Raw genomic sequence first — 18026 nt, forward strand, 5'->3', positions numbered from 1 at the left:
GACAGTTTAATGGCTTGGAATTAAGGGAGAATAACTTGAACCCTCCCACAACCAGATATGAAAATGAAGTCAATCTGAGGGCTGGTAATTGATAATTAATGATGACAGGCGTGAGATTCCTCAGGAAAAAAGGACACAGTGGTGCATCCAGTAAAGTTACTGTCTTACCTTTCGAGCGATCCAGGTTCAATCCAAACAGACACCACCCACAGTCAGGAGTTTGCACATTTGCCCTGAGAAAAGTTGAGTTTTATCCAAGTTTCCTCCCCTGTTCCTAATATAGACATGGCTACTGTGAATTTTCCTAAGTGTTTATGTGACTGGGAGGATCTCACGGGAGTTGACGGGAATGTGGGGAGAATATAATGGTTTTCGGGTAGGATTGGGAGGTCATCATGGACTTGACTGCCCAAAGGGCTTGCTGCCATGCTGTATTCCTCCATGACTCAATGAGAGCCTTTCACCCAGACCTAGTCTGCTTGGCATGTGGTTCCTATTCCATTAACCATACCTGAAAGAGTTGAACTACTGATGGTGCTTGGAGTAGTTGCATCAATCTCATCTTGTGACGTTCCCAAGGAAAACATGATATTTTCCTGATCCCTATTGGAATCTTCATGAGACAAAGATTCATCATCCTCAGCAGAGATGGCAAAGCTTGGTAGCATCCCAGAACGCTGATAGCAGTTGCTGTTCTCACTGCTCGATGAGTGAGAAAGAGACAGGTGTTGCCTGAATATAACATAAAGAGATCTTTTATTGTACAGGGTTTCTGCTGCTCCTCAATCCCTGGAACCATAAACTTCATAATCACATTTCAGATTTATTGTCAGAGTACATACACGGCATCACATACAACCCTAAGGTTCCTTTTTCCTGTGGGTACAGCAGAATTACCACTAACTGGTCATGCAAAAAATAAATTGTACACAATGTGAACATGTAAACAAATAAAATAACTGTAAACATGACAAATGTAAACAAACTGACTGTGCAATACAGAGAGAACAAAAGAAAATCAATAAAGTGCACAAGAGTCCTTAAATGAGTCTCTGAGTTTGTCGTTGAGGAGTCTGATGGGATTTAATGAGCTGTTGGGATGAAGTTTGTCCAAGTTGCATTAATCATTACAGACAATTTAAAAATCGTGAGTGTTAGGGCTGATGAAGGTGGACACATCGGGTCTGTGGTGGTAGAGAAAATGCTACCCAGAAAATGCTACCCAGCCTCAAACCATCTTCCAATTCTCTCCCCTGGCCCTGCAGATCATATCTCTTCAAGCACACATCCAAGTATTTTTAAAAAGCAACATATGCACTTAACACTAAAACTTGTAACATGCATACACTGAATACTGCTTCCGGAATTAATACTTAAACTTGTAACACTTAAACTTAAACTTAAACGTAACACTTAAACTTGTAACATGCATACACTGAATACTGCTTCCGGAATTAACACTTAAACCTGTAACACAAACTTAAACTTAAATGTAACGCTTAAACTTGTAACATGCATACACTGAATACTGCTTCTGGAATTAACACTTAAACTTGTAACACTTAAACTTAAACTTAAACGTAACACTTAAACTTGTAACATGCATACACTGAATACTGCTTCCAGAATTAACACTTAAACCTGTAACACAAACTTAAACTTAAACGTAACACTTAAACTTGTAACATGCATACACTGAATACTGCTTCCGGAATTAAGTGGAACAAAAATTTAGTTCAAACAACAAACATGACAAAGATTAGAGGAGGCAACATTCCAGTGACCTGAGTAGTGGTGGCAGGGATTTGAAAAAGTAGAGTAGAGTGGGCAAGAAGGAAATTGGAGGAAGCGTGGTCAGATGACCCTGGAGTTCAAGTCAAGCGTCGCCATAAAAGTGAAGAACCATGGAACGGAGTGGTCATTCAGGAAACCGTCGTCATCAGATTGGTCTGAGTCAAAGTGGTAAGCCTCAACAGGCTTTGGCGTGGACATCTAAGAGGTGAGGGTTATAGTGAGGGTAAATTATTTATTACTCGTTAACAGATAAGGCAAGATATCTGCTGGGTTAGTGCTCTGTGTTGAGTGTCAGATGTGGGGTCCCTGGGAGACTCCGAGTTTCGCCGATACCAATGTCTGAACTAGGTGCACCAAGATGCAGTTCTTAAGAGACTGCGTTAGGGAACTGGAGCTGTAGGCTTGATGACCTAAGGCTCATTAGGGAGAGTGAAGAGTGGTAGATAGGAGCTACAGGGAGTTAATAGAGAGCACTTCTGTGGCCATCTCCCTCATCAACCTGTATATTGTTCGGAATAGTATAGGGGATGATGACCTTTCGGAGGATGACCATCGTGACAGGGTCCCTGGCAGTGAACATGGCTCAGTAGCACAGAGCATGCAATAGGATTGGAGATTTTTACAGTGAGGAGAACAGACAAGAGATTCCGTGAGCTTGATAAAGACACCCGGATGGTGTGTTGCCTTCCTGATGCCAGGGTGTGGGAAGTTACCAGTCTTGGAACACGTTAGTACCAATGACATAGGCAATGTAAGTGAGTAGATCCTGAAGAGAGAATACATGGAATTAAGAAGGAGGCTGAGAATCAGGACCTCCGAGATTGTAATCTCAGGATTACTGCCCGTACCTGTGAGGGCAAGAATCAGACCGATAAATGCATGGCTGAGAAACTGGTGTAGGGGGTAGAGAGAGTTTCATTGGATCATTGGGTAAGTACGGTCAGAACAAAAAGGATGGGTTACACCTGAACCCAAAGGAGACCAATATCCTGGCGGGCAGGTTTAATATAGTTGTTAGGGAGAGTTTAAACTAATTTGGCAGGGGGATGGGAACCAGAGTGTTAGGGCTGATGAAGGCGGACACATCAGTAAATCAAAGATAGTTTGCAGCAACGATGACAGGCAGGTGATGAGATAAAATTGTAGCCGGTGGGATGACAGAGACACGGTGCATTTAAATACACGGTGTGTACTTAAATGTACACATTAAAAACAAGGTGGATGATCTTGCAGTACAGCTACAGTTTGGAGGGTACAATGTTGTGGCTTTTACTGAGTCTTGACTGAAGGATGGATGTCATTGGGAGCTGAACGTCCAAGGATACACATTATATCACAGGGTTAGGCAGGTAGGCAGAGTGAGTGGCATGGCTCTACTGGTAAGCAATAATATCAAATTATTGGAAAGAAGTGACGTAGAATCGGAAGAATCCTTATGGGTTGAGTTAAGGAATGGTAAAGGTAAAAAGGATCCTTATGGCAGTTATATACAGGCCTCCAAACAGCAGCCAGATGTGGACTACAAAATACAACTGGAAATAGAAAAGGCATGTCAGAAGGTCAAAGTTATGATAAATCGTGATAAATCTGTTCAATACAGGATCTCAGGAGCTAGAAAGTTCATGGAATGCATATGGGATGGCTTTTTGGAGCAAGTTGTTGATGATCCCACCAGGGGACCGGCTGTTCTGAACTGAGTGCTGTGTAATGAACCAGAGGTGATTACAGAGCTTAAGGTAAAGGAACCCTTAGGAGGCAGTGATTGAGTTCACTTTGAAATTTGAAAAGAAGAGGCTAAAGTCTGAGGTGTCGGTATTTCACTGGAATAAAGGAAATTACAGCGGCATAAGAGGAAAGCTCACGAACGGGAAGACAGCAGGTCAGCAATGGCTGGAGTTTCAGCGAGAAATGAGGAAAGTGCAGGACAGGGGCAGCCCACAAGCAAGGAAATCTGTGATTGAAAAAAATGAGACAATTGTGGCTGGCGAGGGATGTTAAAGCCAAAGTAAAAGCAAAAGAGAAGGCATATAAGGAAGCAAAAAGAGTAGGAAGAGAGAGAGAGAGAGAGAGAGAGAGAGAGAGAGAGAGAGAGAGGATTGGTAAACTTTCAAAAACTTAGAGAAGACAACTCAGAAGGTGATTAGGGAGGAAAAGATGAATTATGAAAGGAGGTTAGCAAAATAATTTCGAAGAGGGTATGAAAAGCTTTTTTAAATATATAAATAGTAAAAGAGACAAAAGTAGACATAGGATGAATAGAAAATGACGCTGGAGAAATTATAATGGGAGGCAAGGAAATGGCAGAGGAACTCAATGAATATTTTGGATCAATCTTCACTGTGGAAGACATTAGTAGCACATCGGATTCTCATGGGTCTCTGGAAAGAGAAGTGATTGCAGTCAAGATCACAAGCGAGAAGGTACTTGGGAAGCCAACTGTAGATTAAGTCTCCTGGTCCAGATGGAATGCACCCTTGATTGTGAAGGAGGTAGCTGTAGAGATTGAGGAGACATTGGTAAAGATCTTCCAGGAATCAACAGATTCTGGCATGGTTCCAGTGAACTGGAGGATTGTGTGTGTCACTTGGGTGTTTAAGAAGGGAGCGAGGCAGCAGAAAGGAAATTATAGACCTATTAGCCAAATATCGATGGTTGGGAAGCTGTTGGGGTCGATTTTCAAGAGTACCAGAGCATGACAAGATAAAGGAGAATCATGCCTGACAAACCTACAGTAATTGTTTTGAAGAGATCACAAGTAGAATGTAGACAGGGGAGATGCAGTAGATGTTGTGTATTTGGACTTTCAAAAGGCCTTTGCCACACATAAGGCTGCTTAACAAGATGAGAGCTCATGAATTACAGAAAGGATATTGGCATGGCTAGAGCATTGGCTGATAGGCAGGAAACAAGAGAGTAGGAATAAAAGGATCCTTTTCTGGTTGGCTACCAGTTATCAGAGGTGTTCCGCAAGGGTCTTTGTTGGAGCTAGTTCTTCTTATGTTGTATCTAAATTGATTTGGATTGTGGAATATATGGCTTTGTGTCTCAATTTGCAGATGATACCAAAAATAGGTGGTAGGGCAGGTAATGCTGAGGATACCAAAAGGCAGCAGAGAGACTTGGACAGGTAAGTAGAATGCAGAAAGAGGAGGCAAGATGATACGCAATGTTGGAAAGTGTATGGTCATACACTTTGGTAGAAGAAATAGATGGGCAGACTATTATTCAGATGGGGAGAAAATACAAAATTCAGAGTTGCAAAGGGACTTGGGAGTCCCAGTGCAAGGATACCCTAAAAGTTAACCACCTGGTTGATTTCGGCAGTGAAGAAGGCAGATGCAATAATGGCATTGATTCCTAGAGGAATAGCATATAAGAGCAGGGGTGTAAAGTTCAGACTCAAAGGGCACTGGTGAGACCTCACTAGTAGTACCACATACAGTTTTGGGTGCCTTATTTGTGAGAAGACATGCTGGCATTGGAGAGAGTTCAGAGGAGATTTACAAGAATGATACCAGGAAAAGGGTAGCATGTGAAAAATGTTTGTCAGTTCTTGGACTGTACTTTTTTGGAGAACCGAAGGATGGGGATGGGGGGCCTCAGAGACATTTCAAATGCTGAAAGGCCTGGACATAGTAGATGTGGCAAGGTTGTTTCCCATGGTCGGGGAGGGCACAACTTCAAGGTAAAAGGATGTCAATTTAAAACAGAGATGAGGAGAAATTCCTTCAGCTAGAGGGTCATGAGTCAGTGGATCTTGTTGCCACAGGCGTGAAAGTTACAGCCTTCACATTCAATCCAGTTCCGCTTTGAGAGTTATTTTCCTACTTGCTTCCATCACATTTCCTGGCAATCCAGATAAGGACATTCTGCTGATGAAATCTACAACACAGTAAAGGCCCTTCAGCCCACAGTGTTGTGCTGACCTAATAAACTAATCAACTTTACTTTTTTATTTACTAATCACATTAAACCTCTTTTCTCTGGTTTCTGACCCACCTGTCACCTGAAATAGTTTCCTCTTTTCACAGGTTTTCAAAGAACTCTTCATTTCCCCTTAACCTTCTTTGCCTACAGATGAATAACCAAGCGCCTTCAGCCTTGCAATGTTATTCTGATGCTCCAGAATCAGAACCTGCTATTGCAAAATCCTGTTGATAACTGAAGTACAATCTGTTTGTCAATGACAACAGAACAATGCTTCCATTAGTAACACAATGTCATGGGCTCCTTTTAACTCTTCTTTTCCCCATTAGTATAGGAAAGACGCAATGTCACAAGTAGGCCAAAGATTATATTTGAGAAGGGTACATCCAGATAGTCGCCACAGCAACTGCATGAAACTGGCATTTAGGTCTTTAATCCAATACCATGATGATCCCACCTGTGACCCTTGCAGGACACTTTTCTGACACTGCATTTAAAACACATTGTGCCACATGTATGTATTCAATTCCACTCTTAATTATAAAATCAGCAAAGCTAAATCACTGCAGCATTCAATACTTTTCTTTCCAAAAGTCTCCTGTGAAAGGATTCCGATGCAGTCTGTCCATCTGAATGCATTTCACGTTATTAGGAACAGCAAGCACATCTACCCTGTCAATAATACTGGCCTCCAATTAAGATTCAGCTTGTACTGAGAGGGAACTCAGTCAACACACTGCTGAGACAGTTAAAAGCTGTCATTGTTTATGCTGATTCACATGTCATTGAAACCCCATCAACCCCATCCATGAACAGCATTCGTAAAAACAAAAATGTTCCTAATGTATGCATTCACATCAAAAAATGTAAAGCCACATCCAAACAATAAACCAATAAAATTGTTCAAATTATTCCATGCCTAACTTTGATTTTTCTTTGGCATTTTGAAATGTTCTGTATTAGTAATTATTTGGATTCCATTGTTCCTCACATAGTTGGAAAGTGGAGTGGGGTTGATACCTAAGCCACTATTAAATATAACCGTCAAATCAAGGCCATCCATAAATTGGAGGAGCAATTCCGTCCGGGCCCTCTCTAACCAGTTGGCATTAACATCTCTGGCTCCAGCTAGATCACTCCCTAATCTCTCTCCCTTCCCTACCCTCTGTCTCCTTTCCTCCAGCTCTCCACCGCCATCCCTCTCCAATCACAGAGCCATCCCCCCACCTCCCTCCTGCTTTTTGTCATTGTGTCCCTTATCCTCCTATTTGTCTGTGGGCCTATAATTTCCACCCCCTCCCTTCCCACCATTTTATTCGGGGAACCTGTCTACATTTTGCTCATACCTTGATGAAGGACTCAGGCCTGAAACGTTGGTTATTTTATCTCTGCTATATAAAGTTCACTTTTTAGCCTGCTGACTTTCTCCAGCATTTTGTTTTTATTTTAACCCAAGCAATAAACCAATTATTTACCCCATAACTCTGATTTCTCTCTGGCATCTAGAAATATGTACCATGTTGGTAATGATTTGGTTCCACTGGTCTTCATTGCAGTGGGGTAACTAGTGTAAGGTAAAAACATCATGAGATGGGACCGGAGAAGGAGTCACCCAGTACTAAGGAGTAACAGAATGCAGATGTGACCTTGTACACTCAAGATAAGCTTTGCACTAACAAGAATGATGAGCAGCAGACTAACAGAGAAGGGTAGCAACAGTTTATTCATTGGACAATGTCATGGTATGATAATTTACTAAGTACGTATCCTGAGGTATAAAAAAACACCACTTGCTGATAACGGCAGAATGCGCCTTCTCCAACTAACACTGTTAGTTGCAAGTGTTACAATCCGGCAATAAAGAACAAAGAACCTTGATTTCGACTCAGTCTGGTGTTTGACTCACTCATTCATGAACAAAGCAGACCTAACAATTTGGTGACCCCGACGTGATGGGTGAGTGGACACTGGACGACGGTTTCTGTTTTTCTTGACAATCATCTCAGCCGGCTGATAAAAAGGTCCAGAGAAGCCTGTTTTAACAAAATTCTCTCTTTTAAAATCTTTATGATTGTCAGTAAGAACTGGAGATCGGATAAATTAGACGACCATAATTGAAGGTCGTCACCTGCCGGGATTGTATCATGTAAGTGGTTACAGAGAGAAGAAAAGTCCTTAAGGAGTTTGAGTGACATTTGATAAGTGCTTCGCCGACAAACTACTAGAGTTTAAAAAGTCTTTATTGTGTCGTTGCAAAGTCCAATAGAGTGAGAAGGTGGTCTATGAACAATTGGGGACCTGAGTTTTCTGCCCTAAACTGGTTATTAAGAGGAGAAATCTCCCACGTGAAGGTTGGGCTTTGAAAGAAAACGAAGGTTCAGGCTTATTGGTCTCAATTGTATATAAAGACCCACTTATAAATGTCCGGTAGGTATGATAATGTTTGTACACTTGAAAACTTAAGAATTTATTTCCACAATTCGCTGTGGTGGAATACCACAGCGGACATTAGAGACCTTGAGACGACAAAAAGAGTACTCAGGGACGCCTGCCTGGTGAACAAGGACGACGACGAAAGGCTGCAAAAGCTGTGTCCGGATCAGGTAGGAGATATCAATGAAAAAGTTGACAGAATCTTAAGAGACACCCGGTTTATTCGAAGTATTTTTGATAAGTTAAATGAGGGTATTCCCAGCATCACCAAGGAGATAAAGTTACATAAATTCATAGATTGGTACAGGGAAACTGGACAAAAATATAGCCCAAAAAATTTGGTTTCCTAGTTGTAATTTAACTTTCAGACCTCTTTGGGAAAACAGAGAGTGGAAGACGAGCAATCAGAGTATACAGGACAGTCTGAGGTCCACCGGAGGACCAGATTTAGAGACTGTTTCACTAAAAAATTTTTTCATCCGGCCTGCAAAGAGACATTTTTAAAAGCGATTTTCGTTAACATAGATCCCCTAAACGGACAAATTAAAAGAGGCATTAGGAAGCGACCCTGCAGCAATGGCTGCACAATTGTCTGCTAAGACCTTTGACCAAGTTATTAGGGAAATTAATCAGGAGTTAGGGAAGCGAAATACCAGTAATGTGGCATTGGAGAAACAAAAAATTCTCTGAAAATGTGTAGATCGCTGGAGGAAGATGGGGTGGTTACCCGGGAGCGCTGAGATGTTCCTGACAGGTGAGGGAAACAAAATTCTAAAGCATAGTGTCTTAGATAAGCTGGAAGAAACAAAACACAGAAGGGAAAGGAAAAGTGCCTGTTTCCAGTTTCCAGCCACGAAGTGTCCGGGTTTGCTCTCTCCCTCCCTCCTTTCATCCTCCCCCCTCTCTCTTCTCTCCCCCTCTCTCCCCCTCTCTCTCTTCTCCCCCCCCTCCTCTCTCACCCACTCCCCCTCCCAATCCCAATCTGTGGCGGTGCTGCCCTGAAATCCCCAGGTTGGGCAGGGCAGAGAAATACAATTTGGTTTAAATTTTATGCCCACAATTCCAGCTCCGCATCAAATGGGATCCTGTTTTATCCTCTCTCCCTCCCTCTTTCCCGCACCCCCACCATTGCGGGATCAGGGCAGACATTGTGGGCTGACGTGTAGCTCACTCGAGGTGGGAGGGAAGGAAGGAGTGATAGTTCCCAGTGGTGGGAGACCCAATCTGATCCAGACCAGTGATCACAGGATGAGAACCTTTTAAAAGTGTAACCATGAAACGAAAGTGTTAATCTGAAGACTTTTCTCCCAGTGGGGCCAGTGCAAGGCATTTTCTCTCTCTATCTCTTGTGCTCTGTGTATCTGCCTCTCTATCTCTTTCTCTCGCTATGCTCTCTCTCTCTCTCTCTCTCTCTCTCTCTCTCTCTCTCATAGTCTCTGGATGTATGTGATGTCATGTATGTACTCTGACAATAAATCATTTATAAGTGAGTCTTATACAATTATACAAACGGGACATAGAAAGGAAAATCTTTAATCGAGAGTCTGCACAAAAAAAGATGAGAGACAAGGAGATGCAGTACCGCGATGTCCTAGCTATATTCGAAGAATTTGGTCTCCTTGATAACCCACCTATTATGGCCCCTGTAGAAATAGCTTGTAGACCCCCGCCCTATGCATATGTGGAGTCACAAGGTACCCCTGACACCCCAGACGGGACCCAGGAGTCACGTCCCTTATATCCAGATATTGAAACACTGGGACGTGACAGGAACATCGGGAATAGGGACACGTCAGACAAGGTACAGGCCCCTTTACTAAAAATAGAAGGGGGAGTAATAGATGTCGAGACCCCCGTGGGATCCAAGAAAATAGAAAAAGACTTAGAGACGCAGAAAAGGAACATGAAAAAGGTTCAGGATAACATTGAAAACTTAAACAAAGATGTGAATGTGCTGGGGCAGACCAGCAAGGAACAAAAAGAATTAATGGTAGATGTATTGAGAGAAATGGAAAAGATAACTACAACACTGTCAGCAGAACTCAAAACTGGAGGAACAGTAACAGGAATAAAGGACGAGAAGTGTAGTACAGATGAGGAAACGAGTTATGACCCACCATGGGAGGGAAGTAGCATAAAAGAACTCGGGAGGGAGAAGAGTAGACATGCCCGCCTGGACATAGTTAGGATGAAAGAGAAAGACGTGAAACCACTAGACTCTAACCAAAAAAACTATCTTAGAGACGAGCGTGAACGATATACCTTTGACTCTGAGACATCAGAACCTGACGGGGACAGTGACAGTAGTGACGAAGAGGTGTCTGAACAGGGGGGAATAAATAGATGTATTCCAAGAGTAAAAAAGGAACAGAAATCCCCAAAATTGAGATATCAATGCCCATTGCTGATCACGGGGCAGGGAAATCAAAAATATGTACCCTGGTCACGAATGGACTTAGAGAGTCTAATGAAAAAACTTCCTCCATTGAGTAATGGGGCTGGTCCATGGATCTCTTGTTTTGAGCGAGAAACTTGTCAAGAACAATTAGCACTCGCAGATGTCAGAACTATCATGATAAAAATAAAGGCAGAAGGGGCCCTGAAGCAAATAGAGAGAATCCTTAGAAGTAGTAAATTGGGGGATGAAATAGAATTTGACCCACTTCGAAATAGATTTTGGGAAGCACTTAGAGAAACATTCCCTACACCCTATAGTTTGGACGCCTTGGTAACCCTCCAACTAAAAGAAGGGAAGACAGAAATGATACATTGTCCATTTATCTTTGTGGGTAAGGAGGGAATAGCTGCTATGGTTGTCATGACAGAAGAACAAATGGAGTGGTTCTGCTTAGGAGCTGAAAGTGTGCCACATGTAACCTTGGGAATTGCCAAAGATCACCACGCCCGACAGTTGGGTCCGATGGTGAAGGAAGCGATGGGGTGTGAATACAGGCAGACAGAAATCCCGGGATATTCCACCTCGGAGGGAGGGAAATTTATCAGACTGAATATTGAAGCATGGGACCGGGTAGTGAATGAGAAAGTAGAAAGAGACCGACCCATAAAAGGAGAAAATATTGATCACGGGGTCTCAGACAAATATCTTTCTGATCTGAGTCCACAAATGTGGACAATGCTGAGGGCCCTATGGGCATTCCTGTTGATGGGTTGCCAAACAAGCCAACAGAGTAGTTCGGATCCATGTGGGGCCAAAGTTATTCTGAAGATAGATAAAGACAAGGATAGCACCTTCCAGTTCGATCTATGCTGCACTTCTATCTCTAATAACACAGGGCAGATGGGTCACTCACTAAGGGGCTGACAAAACTTAAGGCATTGGCGAAGGAATTAAAAGCCCAATCTGGAGTCTCTAACCCTGTTTTGTCCTGGTTACATGGAGTGTTTGGGAAATGGGGAACAATGTTGGGACAACTTTTCCTAGGATTGTTCATTTCTGTATCCATTTTTATCACTTGTGGCTGTTGTTGTATTCCATGCATTCGAACGCTGGTCACGAGGACAATTGAGAGAGCCTTTGCCAACCATGATGAGCTGCCTCCGAAATATCAAGCTATGCAGGCTGCGGAGCGGGACTATCTCACATCACAGGAGGCGTCAAAAGTTGCAGAGATCGATCTGGAGTCTGATGGAGAATGTGACGGGGAGGAGGGTTTATTAAATAGATTGTAGAACAAACATTATGAAATAGATTGTAGAGTATATGTTAACTTGGGTAATTACTAATATTTGGGGGGGTTAGCTAGTTATTTGCTTGGGGGCAAATGGGAATGAAACTTGTAAACGGGCAATGGGATCGGGGAAACGGATGGGGGGTATATGCAAAGGAGGGTTGGGGGGAGCCCTCGCCCACCAGCCGAACAACCCCGTAAACAGAACCCGTATAGAGCTTGGCAATAGTAGGCGAACTAATGTAACGTGGTGGTAGCGTAGTCAGGGCAAGATTGTCCTCTAAAGAGGACAAAGGAGGGATTGTAAGGTAAAAACATCATGAGATGGGACCGGAGAAGGAGTCACCCAGTACTAAGGAGTAACAGAATGCAGATGTGACCTTGTACACTCAAGATAAGCTTTGCACTAACAAGAATGATGAGCAGCAGACTAACAGAGAAGGGTAGCAACAGTTTATTCATTGGACAATGTCATGGTATGATAATTTACTAAGTACGTATCCTGAGGTATAAAAAAACACCACTTGCTGATAACGGCAGAATGCGCCTTCTCCAACTAACACTGTTAGTTGCAAGTGTTACAATCCGGCAATAAAGAACAAAGAACCTTGATTTCGACTCAGTCTTGTGTTTGACTCACTCATTCATGAACAAAGCAGACCTAACACTAGTCAGATGATACCTAAGCTGCCGACAAATAAACCTGATGGTTTGATGTTCTGAGATGTGCTGAATACATGAGAGATGAGCGAGGGAATGTATGGAGAACTTGCTGTGTACCTGTCAATTAACCTTATCTGCAAAACAAATTCATCAACGTTTTGACTTTGTAATTTTTTTTGTACATACCCATTTGCATAGTCAAGTTTAAAAAAATATTAAGAGACATTTATTAATTTGCTTTAAATAACTGTCATTGGCCAACATACCATATAACTTTGAAACTAATGATTAACTCAACAGATTGAATTTTCACTTTTCACTTTAGCTTGGCTTCGCGGACGAAGATTTATGGAGGGGTATGTCCACGTCTGCTGCAGGCTCGTTGGTGACTGACAAGTCCGATACGGGACAGGCAGGCACAGTTGCAGCGGACAATACTCACATTTCAGAGTCAGGAATCCACGCCAGTGAGTCAACATGCAAGGTGTTGGCCTCCTTCAGTTTCCCACCTGCATTGTCCTTCTCCCCTTGGATCTTTTCAATAAATCTTTTCTCATCAATATGTGATATTCGATCCATGCTTTTATAAACCTTGGGAGAAAATAATTCGACTTGGATACTTCTCATCTATCTTAAGAAAACATATCTATGCAAAGTTGACAGAATGAAGGCTGTCAAGATTAGTAGCTTTGGATCACTGGAAATGCTGATTGTCTATACAAAAAGAGAAGTTACAACTCATCTAAATATGGATGCAAGCGTTTAGCTGTCTGTAAGGAGTTTGCATGCTCTCTCCAATTCTGCTTGGGTTTAACCCAGGGGCGCCGGTTTCCTCCCACCGTTCAAAACGTACTGGGGGAGGGTTGTAGGTAAATTGGATGTAATTGGGCAGTACGGGTTTGTGGGCCGAAAGGGCTTGTTACCATGCTGTATGTCTAAATCTAAAAAACAAATTAAATTTAAATACTAACATTTTTTTAGAATTCAGTAGCGCAGCAGCAGAGTTGAGAATGATAGGGATGACAGAGAATTGGGAGCTGTGGACCCAGAAGTAGATGTGGAACTCATTTGCCCATACAATATTTTCAAAGTGCATGGGGAGATCCAGAAGGCGTTAAGTGGAGATCACACAAAATTCATATTTTAAAAAATCCTTTTAACTTTGTAGCAATGTATATTAAACTCACTTTGTTAAATCGGTGGGAACACGATGAAAACTGTCTTATTTCCAAATTAAAATCTTCTTCATTTGTCTCTTCCTCCTCCTCCGTTTCCATATGATGGTATCTCTCAGACCGAGCTATACATGTTACAAAACATCAATCAAAATTTTGCTCTTCAAAAGAATTGTGGTATGTATTTACAAATATAAACCACATATCTGAACTTCCATACAACTTTACATAATTAACTTCCAACACATTATGGGTAGGGAAAACTGACACATTCTGACTCAATTATGCTTGCCTGGAATCAAATTTATAAGATAATTTTTTTATACTCAAACACCAATCTCTTGCTTCTTTATCCATGTTGTTCTGTTTTTCTGAACAGATAGCTGAAAGTCCACTTCAAAACCAGGGAGGTTTTATTTATGAAAATTCTGCTCCACGTTGGGGCCGGAGGTGTTGCCCAAAATGGGAAGCTGGTATGATTTTATTGCTATACCCATCTAGCAAGAAAAAGACTAAATAAAACACTGCAATGAGTCCTTCCTTCTCAACACGTCTTTCCTCTAACACTCTGACTGAAACTCTCTTCCCTTCAACTTTCTTCCAGTGCTAAGCAGTTGGCAGCCTCTTGCTGACAATCTCTTTGCTCCCACCCACTGACCCTGCCTGCTGCTGATGGCATGCGGACAATTTATGGACATTAAACAGGAAAGTCTGCAGATGCCACATACACAAAGGTGCTAGAGAAACTCAGCAGGTCACGCAGCATCTATACAAAGCAAAAGGGTAACCAACGCTTCAGGCCTGTGCCCTTCATCAAGGACCGTGCACGGGCCTTGGAATGTTCTGGCATCCTAGTGGCACTCAACTGATGGACAGTTTGGAAGGGGAGACAGGGCAGGGGTGAGTGCTGACTTGTCTTTCCATCCCTGACCCACCCAGGCTACCACCAAGGTGGAAAAGCATTTGTTTCTTGCTTGCAAATCATCAGTGGATTTCTAGAAGTATCAAACTCTTCCTTGTGGCCATGTCGATGAATTATAGATTGCAGAAACATCCCTCAACCAGACCATTAAGTGGAAAGAATTATAGCCCAATGTAATTTTTTAGCACTGCTTCAGAAAAAAAAAATTAAAGTCAAAATTGAGGCGATGTTTTTCATCTGTAACGTACAGGAAATTGTCAGAAAACATCATAAAAGAACAACTTTTCAAAGTTTCAACACATACTGTCAAAATAGCTTGTGTCGTCCTCGGACTCCAGCTGAGGGATAAATTCTGCCTTCTGCCTCAATAAACCATTCCAGTCTAAACCGTGGAAAAAACTGTGCTGCTTCACCTCATAGGCGCCACCTGAGGGAGCAAGAGGGCGTGGAGGAGACAATGTAAGCAAGGGAAAGTCTCACATTTGAAAACAAGTCGAGTTGGCAATGTGGGAAGAACAGAATACTGTCGTGGTGAACATCTGTTTGAATTCGGCATACATCGTACATTTATAGCCACAATTACCAAGTTATTATTAATAATGAACTTGCATTCTTTTAAAGTCTGCAGATGCTGGGCTAGTGTGCAATACGCATACATGAAGTAAAGGGTATTTCAGGCCTGGGCTCTGCAAACTACAGAGTATTTCCAGCATTTTTTTGTTTTATTGCAGCCTCTAATAATGAGAGACAAATACTGGATCCCAGAATCAGATATAGGGCTGGAAGTTGATAGGAATCAGTAGCAAAGCTATTAATTGGGGAATGAGGAGCTGATACAAGACTCGTGTAAACAGGGGAATTGGGTGAGTGGGACTTGATGGCTCGCAACAACATGTTAGATGATCAGGTATTTGCAAAGCCATTGGAATAATCATCCAACAGATTAATGATTTGGCTGAGAGTTGAACAGATGGGCTGTGAAAGGAGAAATCTCGGATGACACGAAAAGGGCTGCAGTGAAGCCACTGCCCGAGCAATGATTGGTGAAGTAAGGGAGAACTGTCAACTACACGGTAAATGAGTGGATAGTGAGACTGATCTTGTCAGAGAAGCAAAATCAGGATTAACAATGCCTCATGGTCATGGTCACACAGGCCATTTGTGAATTACTGCGGACATTTTTCCACTATGACAAACCTGATTGGAGTGAGTCAATCGTCAACTTACAGGCAAGATGGGCAAACATTCCCGAGACAACACTTTGGAGAGAACTTTGGAGACAGGGCTCTAGTTTGTTGCAAGGAGGTGATCACTAGGGGATAGGTAATTCTGTCACACCCACAGGAAAAAGGAATCTCAAGGTTGTATGTGATGTCATCTATGTACTCTGACAGTAAATCTACATCAGAAGGCATCAATCACTAGACTTTGAAGGGGAGGGTAACATTCAAGGAAGAAACCATTTACATGTCAAAATGTTCAGAGGTTATTGGGAAAGGGGTTATATGGACAAGAATGCAAAATGTAAAGAAGGCAAGAAAGAAGAGAAAGTGAAGTAATACAGAAAGTAACCATATTTTCTTAAAGAAATGTGATTGTCTACTATCTCTATTTGATTAAAGCAGTTGGGAGGGCATTAGTAGCAGCTTTGGTTGTTTCATTGCTGAAAACCAGAGAATTAACAGTAGAGGTCGACAGAGAAAGTTATGTTGGTTTTTCAGAAGCTCCTAGAGGTGTTACTTATTGGACAGATGGGAGTGAGGGGAAGAGAGAAGATTATTGAGGTAGGGATTGAACAGGAATGGAGATCATCCTTTTAAAATTGTCACCAAGAGCAAGCAGGGAAGAAGGAAATCTCTTTCCACAGAGGTTTGTGGTTGGGGCAGCTCTCGTGCTAAATTTGGGAACCCACTTATAACCATATAACAATTACAGTACAGAAACAGGCCATCTCGGCCCCTATAGTCCGCACAGATTTAAGAGAACTCCACTAGTTCCACCTACCCGCTCCCTGACCATAACCTTCCAATGGCCTCTCATCCATACACTCATCCAACCTTCTCTTAAATGACAAAATTAACCCTGCTGCAACCACCTCTTCCAGAAGGTAATTCCTCTCAGCCACCACTCTCTGAGTAAAGAAGTTTCCTCTCATGTTACTTCTAAACTTTTGCCCCCTAACCCCCAACTTATGACCCCTTGTTCCAATCTCACCTGCTCTCACGGGGAAGAGCCTATTCAATTCTACTCTGTCCATCCCCTCATAATTTTATATACTTCTATCAAATCCCCCTTCAACTTTCTACACTCCAATGAATAAAGACCCAGTCTACTCAATCTTTCTTTGTATTCTGGATACTGCAATCGAGGCAACATTTTAGTAAATCTCCTCTGCACTCACTCCACTTTATTGATATCCTTCCTATAATTTGGGGACCAGAAATGTATTCCAAATTTGACCTCACCAATGTCTTGAACAGTCTCAACATCATTTCTCAGTTCCTATATTCTATGCTTTGATTTATAAAGGCCAGCATACCAAAAGCCTTCTTTCAAAGAACGATGAACCATTTTTCCAAGATCTCTCTGTTCCTCTGGATTCCCTCCCCTTCACTGTATTTGTCCTGTTTTGATTATTCTTCCCAAAATGAAGCACCTCACACTTATCAATATTAAACTCCATCTGCCATCTTTCAGCCCATTCTTCTAAGCAGCCCAAATTCTTCTGCAGTCCCCAAAAACCATCTTCACTATCCACAAATTCCCCCTATTTTTGTATAGTCCACATATTTACTGACACCATCATCCAAATCATTAATGTAAATGACAAACAACAAAGGACCCAACACCGATCCCTGAGGCACACCGCTCGTCACCAGCCTCCATCCTGACAGACAGTTATAGGTGGAAGATACAGTTCTATTGGGGATAAAATAGAAATTCTCCAGCAAAATTCCAAAACCATCACAATAAGATTCCTTCCCATTTGCTCATGCAGAGACCTCTGTGGATCTAAGGTGCTGAAGCTATGCTAAGGTCTACTCAATGACCCAATAATCAATGTCTTTTAAAAAAAACAAGTAAAGGAGAATTTAGGTACAAGTGTAGAAACATATTTCTCCTTTTACATGAATCCTTGAAAAGAAACACAACAGGAATCTCGACTCATAATTAAAGAAGTGCACGCTTGCAATAGAGTGAGCATTGGTTTGACTCTTAAGGATGGCAGTTATGGCATATGATGAGAAAGTAGACAAGCTCTTTTTCAAGTTAGAAGACTGAGAGGCAACCACTTAGAGAAATACAAAAATCTTTGAAGGCTTGATATGGTAAGAGCAGAGATGGTGCCACATCAGCTTTTGCAAAATCCCTTCCAGTGGCATGCCATCTTGACATGGAAAAACATCAGTGCTCCTTCATTGT

The 18026-nt window shown here is 42.1% G+C and overlaps 2 protein-coding genes across 15 annotated transcripts in view; one reads left to right on the plus strand and one right to left on the minus strand.

The window, feature by feature from the left end:
* The window catches only part of LOC138763897 (microtubule-associated serine/threonine-protein kinase 4-like), a 588435-nt gene that overhangs the window by 25488 nt on the left and 544921 nt on the right, over positions 1-18026 (minus strand). For all 14 annotated transcript variants that reach the window (XR_011357883.1, XM_069938893.1, XM_069938918.1 and 11 more), the window contains 4 exons: positions 14908-15030; positions 13694-13806; positions 12949-13097; positions 512-732 (listed from right to left, as the gene is read on the minus strand). Coding sequence is in view for 13 of the 14 variants with exons in the window: in XM_069938893.1 (XP_069794994.1) it covers positions 512-732; positions 12949-13097; positions 13694-13806; positions 14908-15030 (606 nt within the window). In the remaining variant the exon portion in view is untranslated. The remainder of the gene's footprint in view (positions 1-511; positions 733-12948; positions 13098-13693; positions 13807-14907; positions 15031-18026) is intronic.
* On the plus strand, positions 7305-12455 carry LOC138763941 (uncharacterized). The gene is made up of 2 exons (XM_069938976.1): positions 7305-7677; positions 8224-12455. Exon 2 carries the CDS (start codon positions 9713-9715, stop codon positions 11474-11476), a length of 1764 nt encoding a protein of 587 aa, XP_069795077.1. The 5' UTR covers positions 7305-7677; positions 8224-9712; the 3' UTR covers positions 11477-12455.

This window comes from Narcine bancroftii, chromosome 1 (genome assembly GCF_036971445.1).
Source record: "Narcine bancroftii isolate sNarBan1 chromosome 1, sNarBan1.hap1, whole genome shotgun sequence".
In the NCBI taxonomy this organism is placed as follows: Eukaryota; Metazoa; Chordata; class Chondrichthyes; order Torpediniformes; family Narcinidae; genus Narcine; species Narcine bancroftii.

Coding starts and splice junctions, on each gene's coding strand:
- LOC138763941 (XM_069938976.1), top strand. CDS start 9,713: ATGAGAGACAAGGAGATGCAGTACCGCGATGTCCTAGCTATATTCGAA.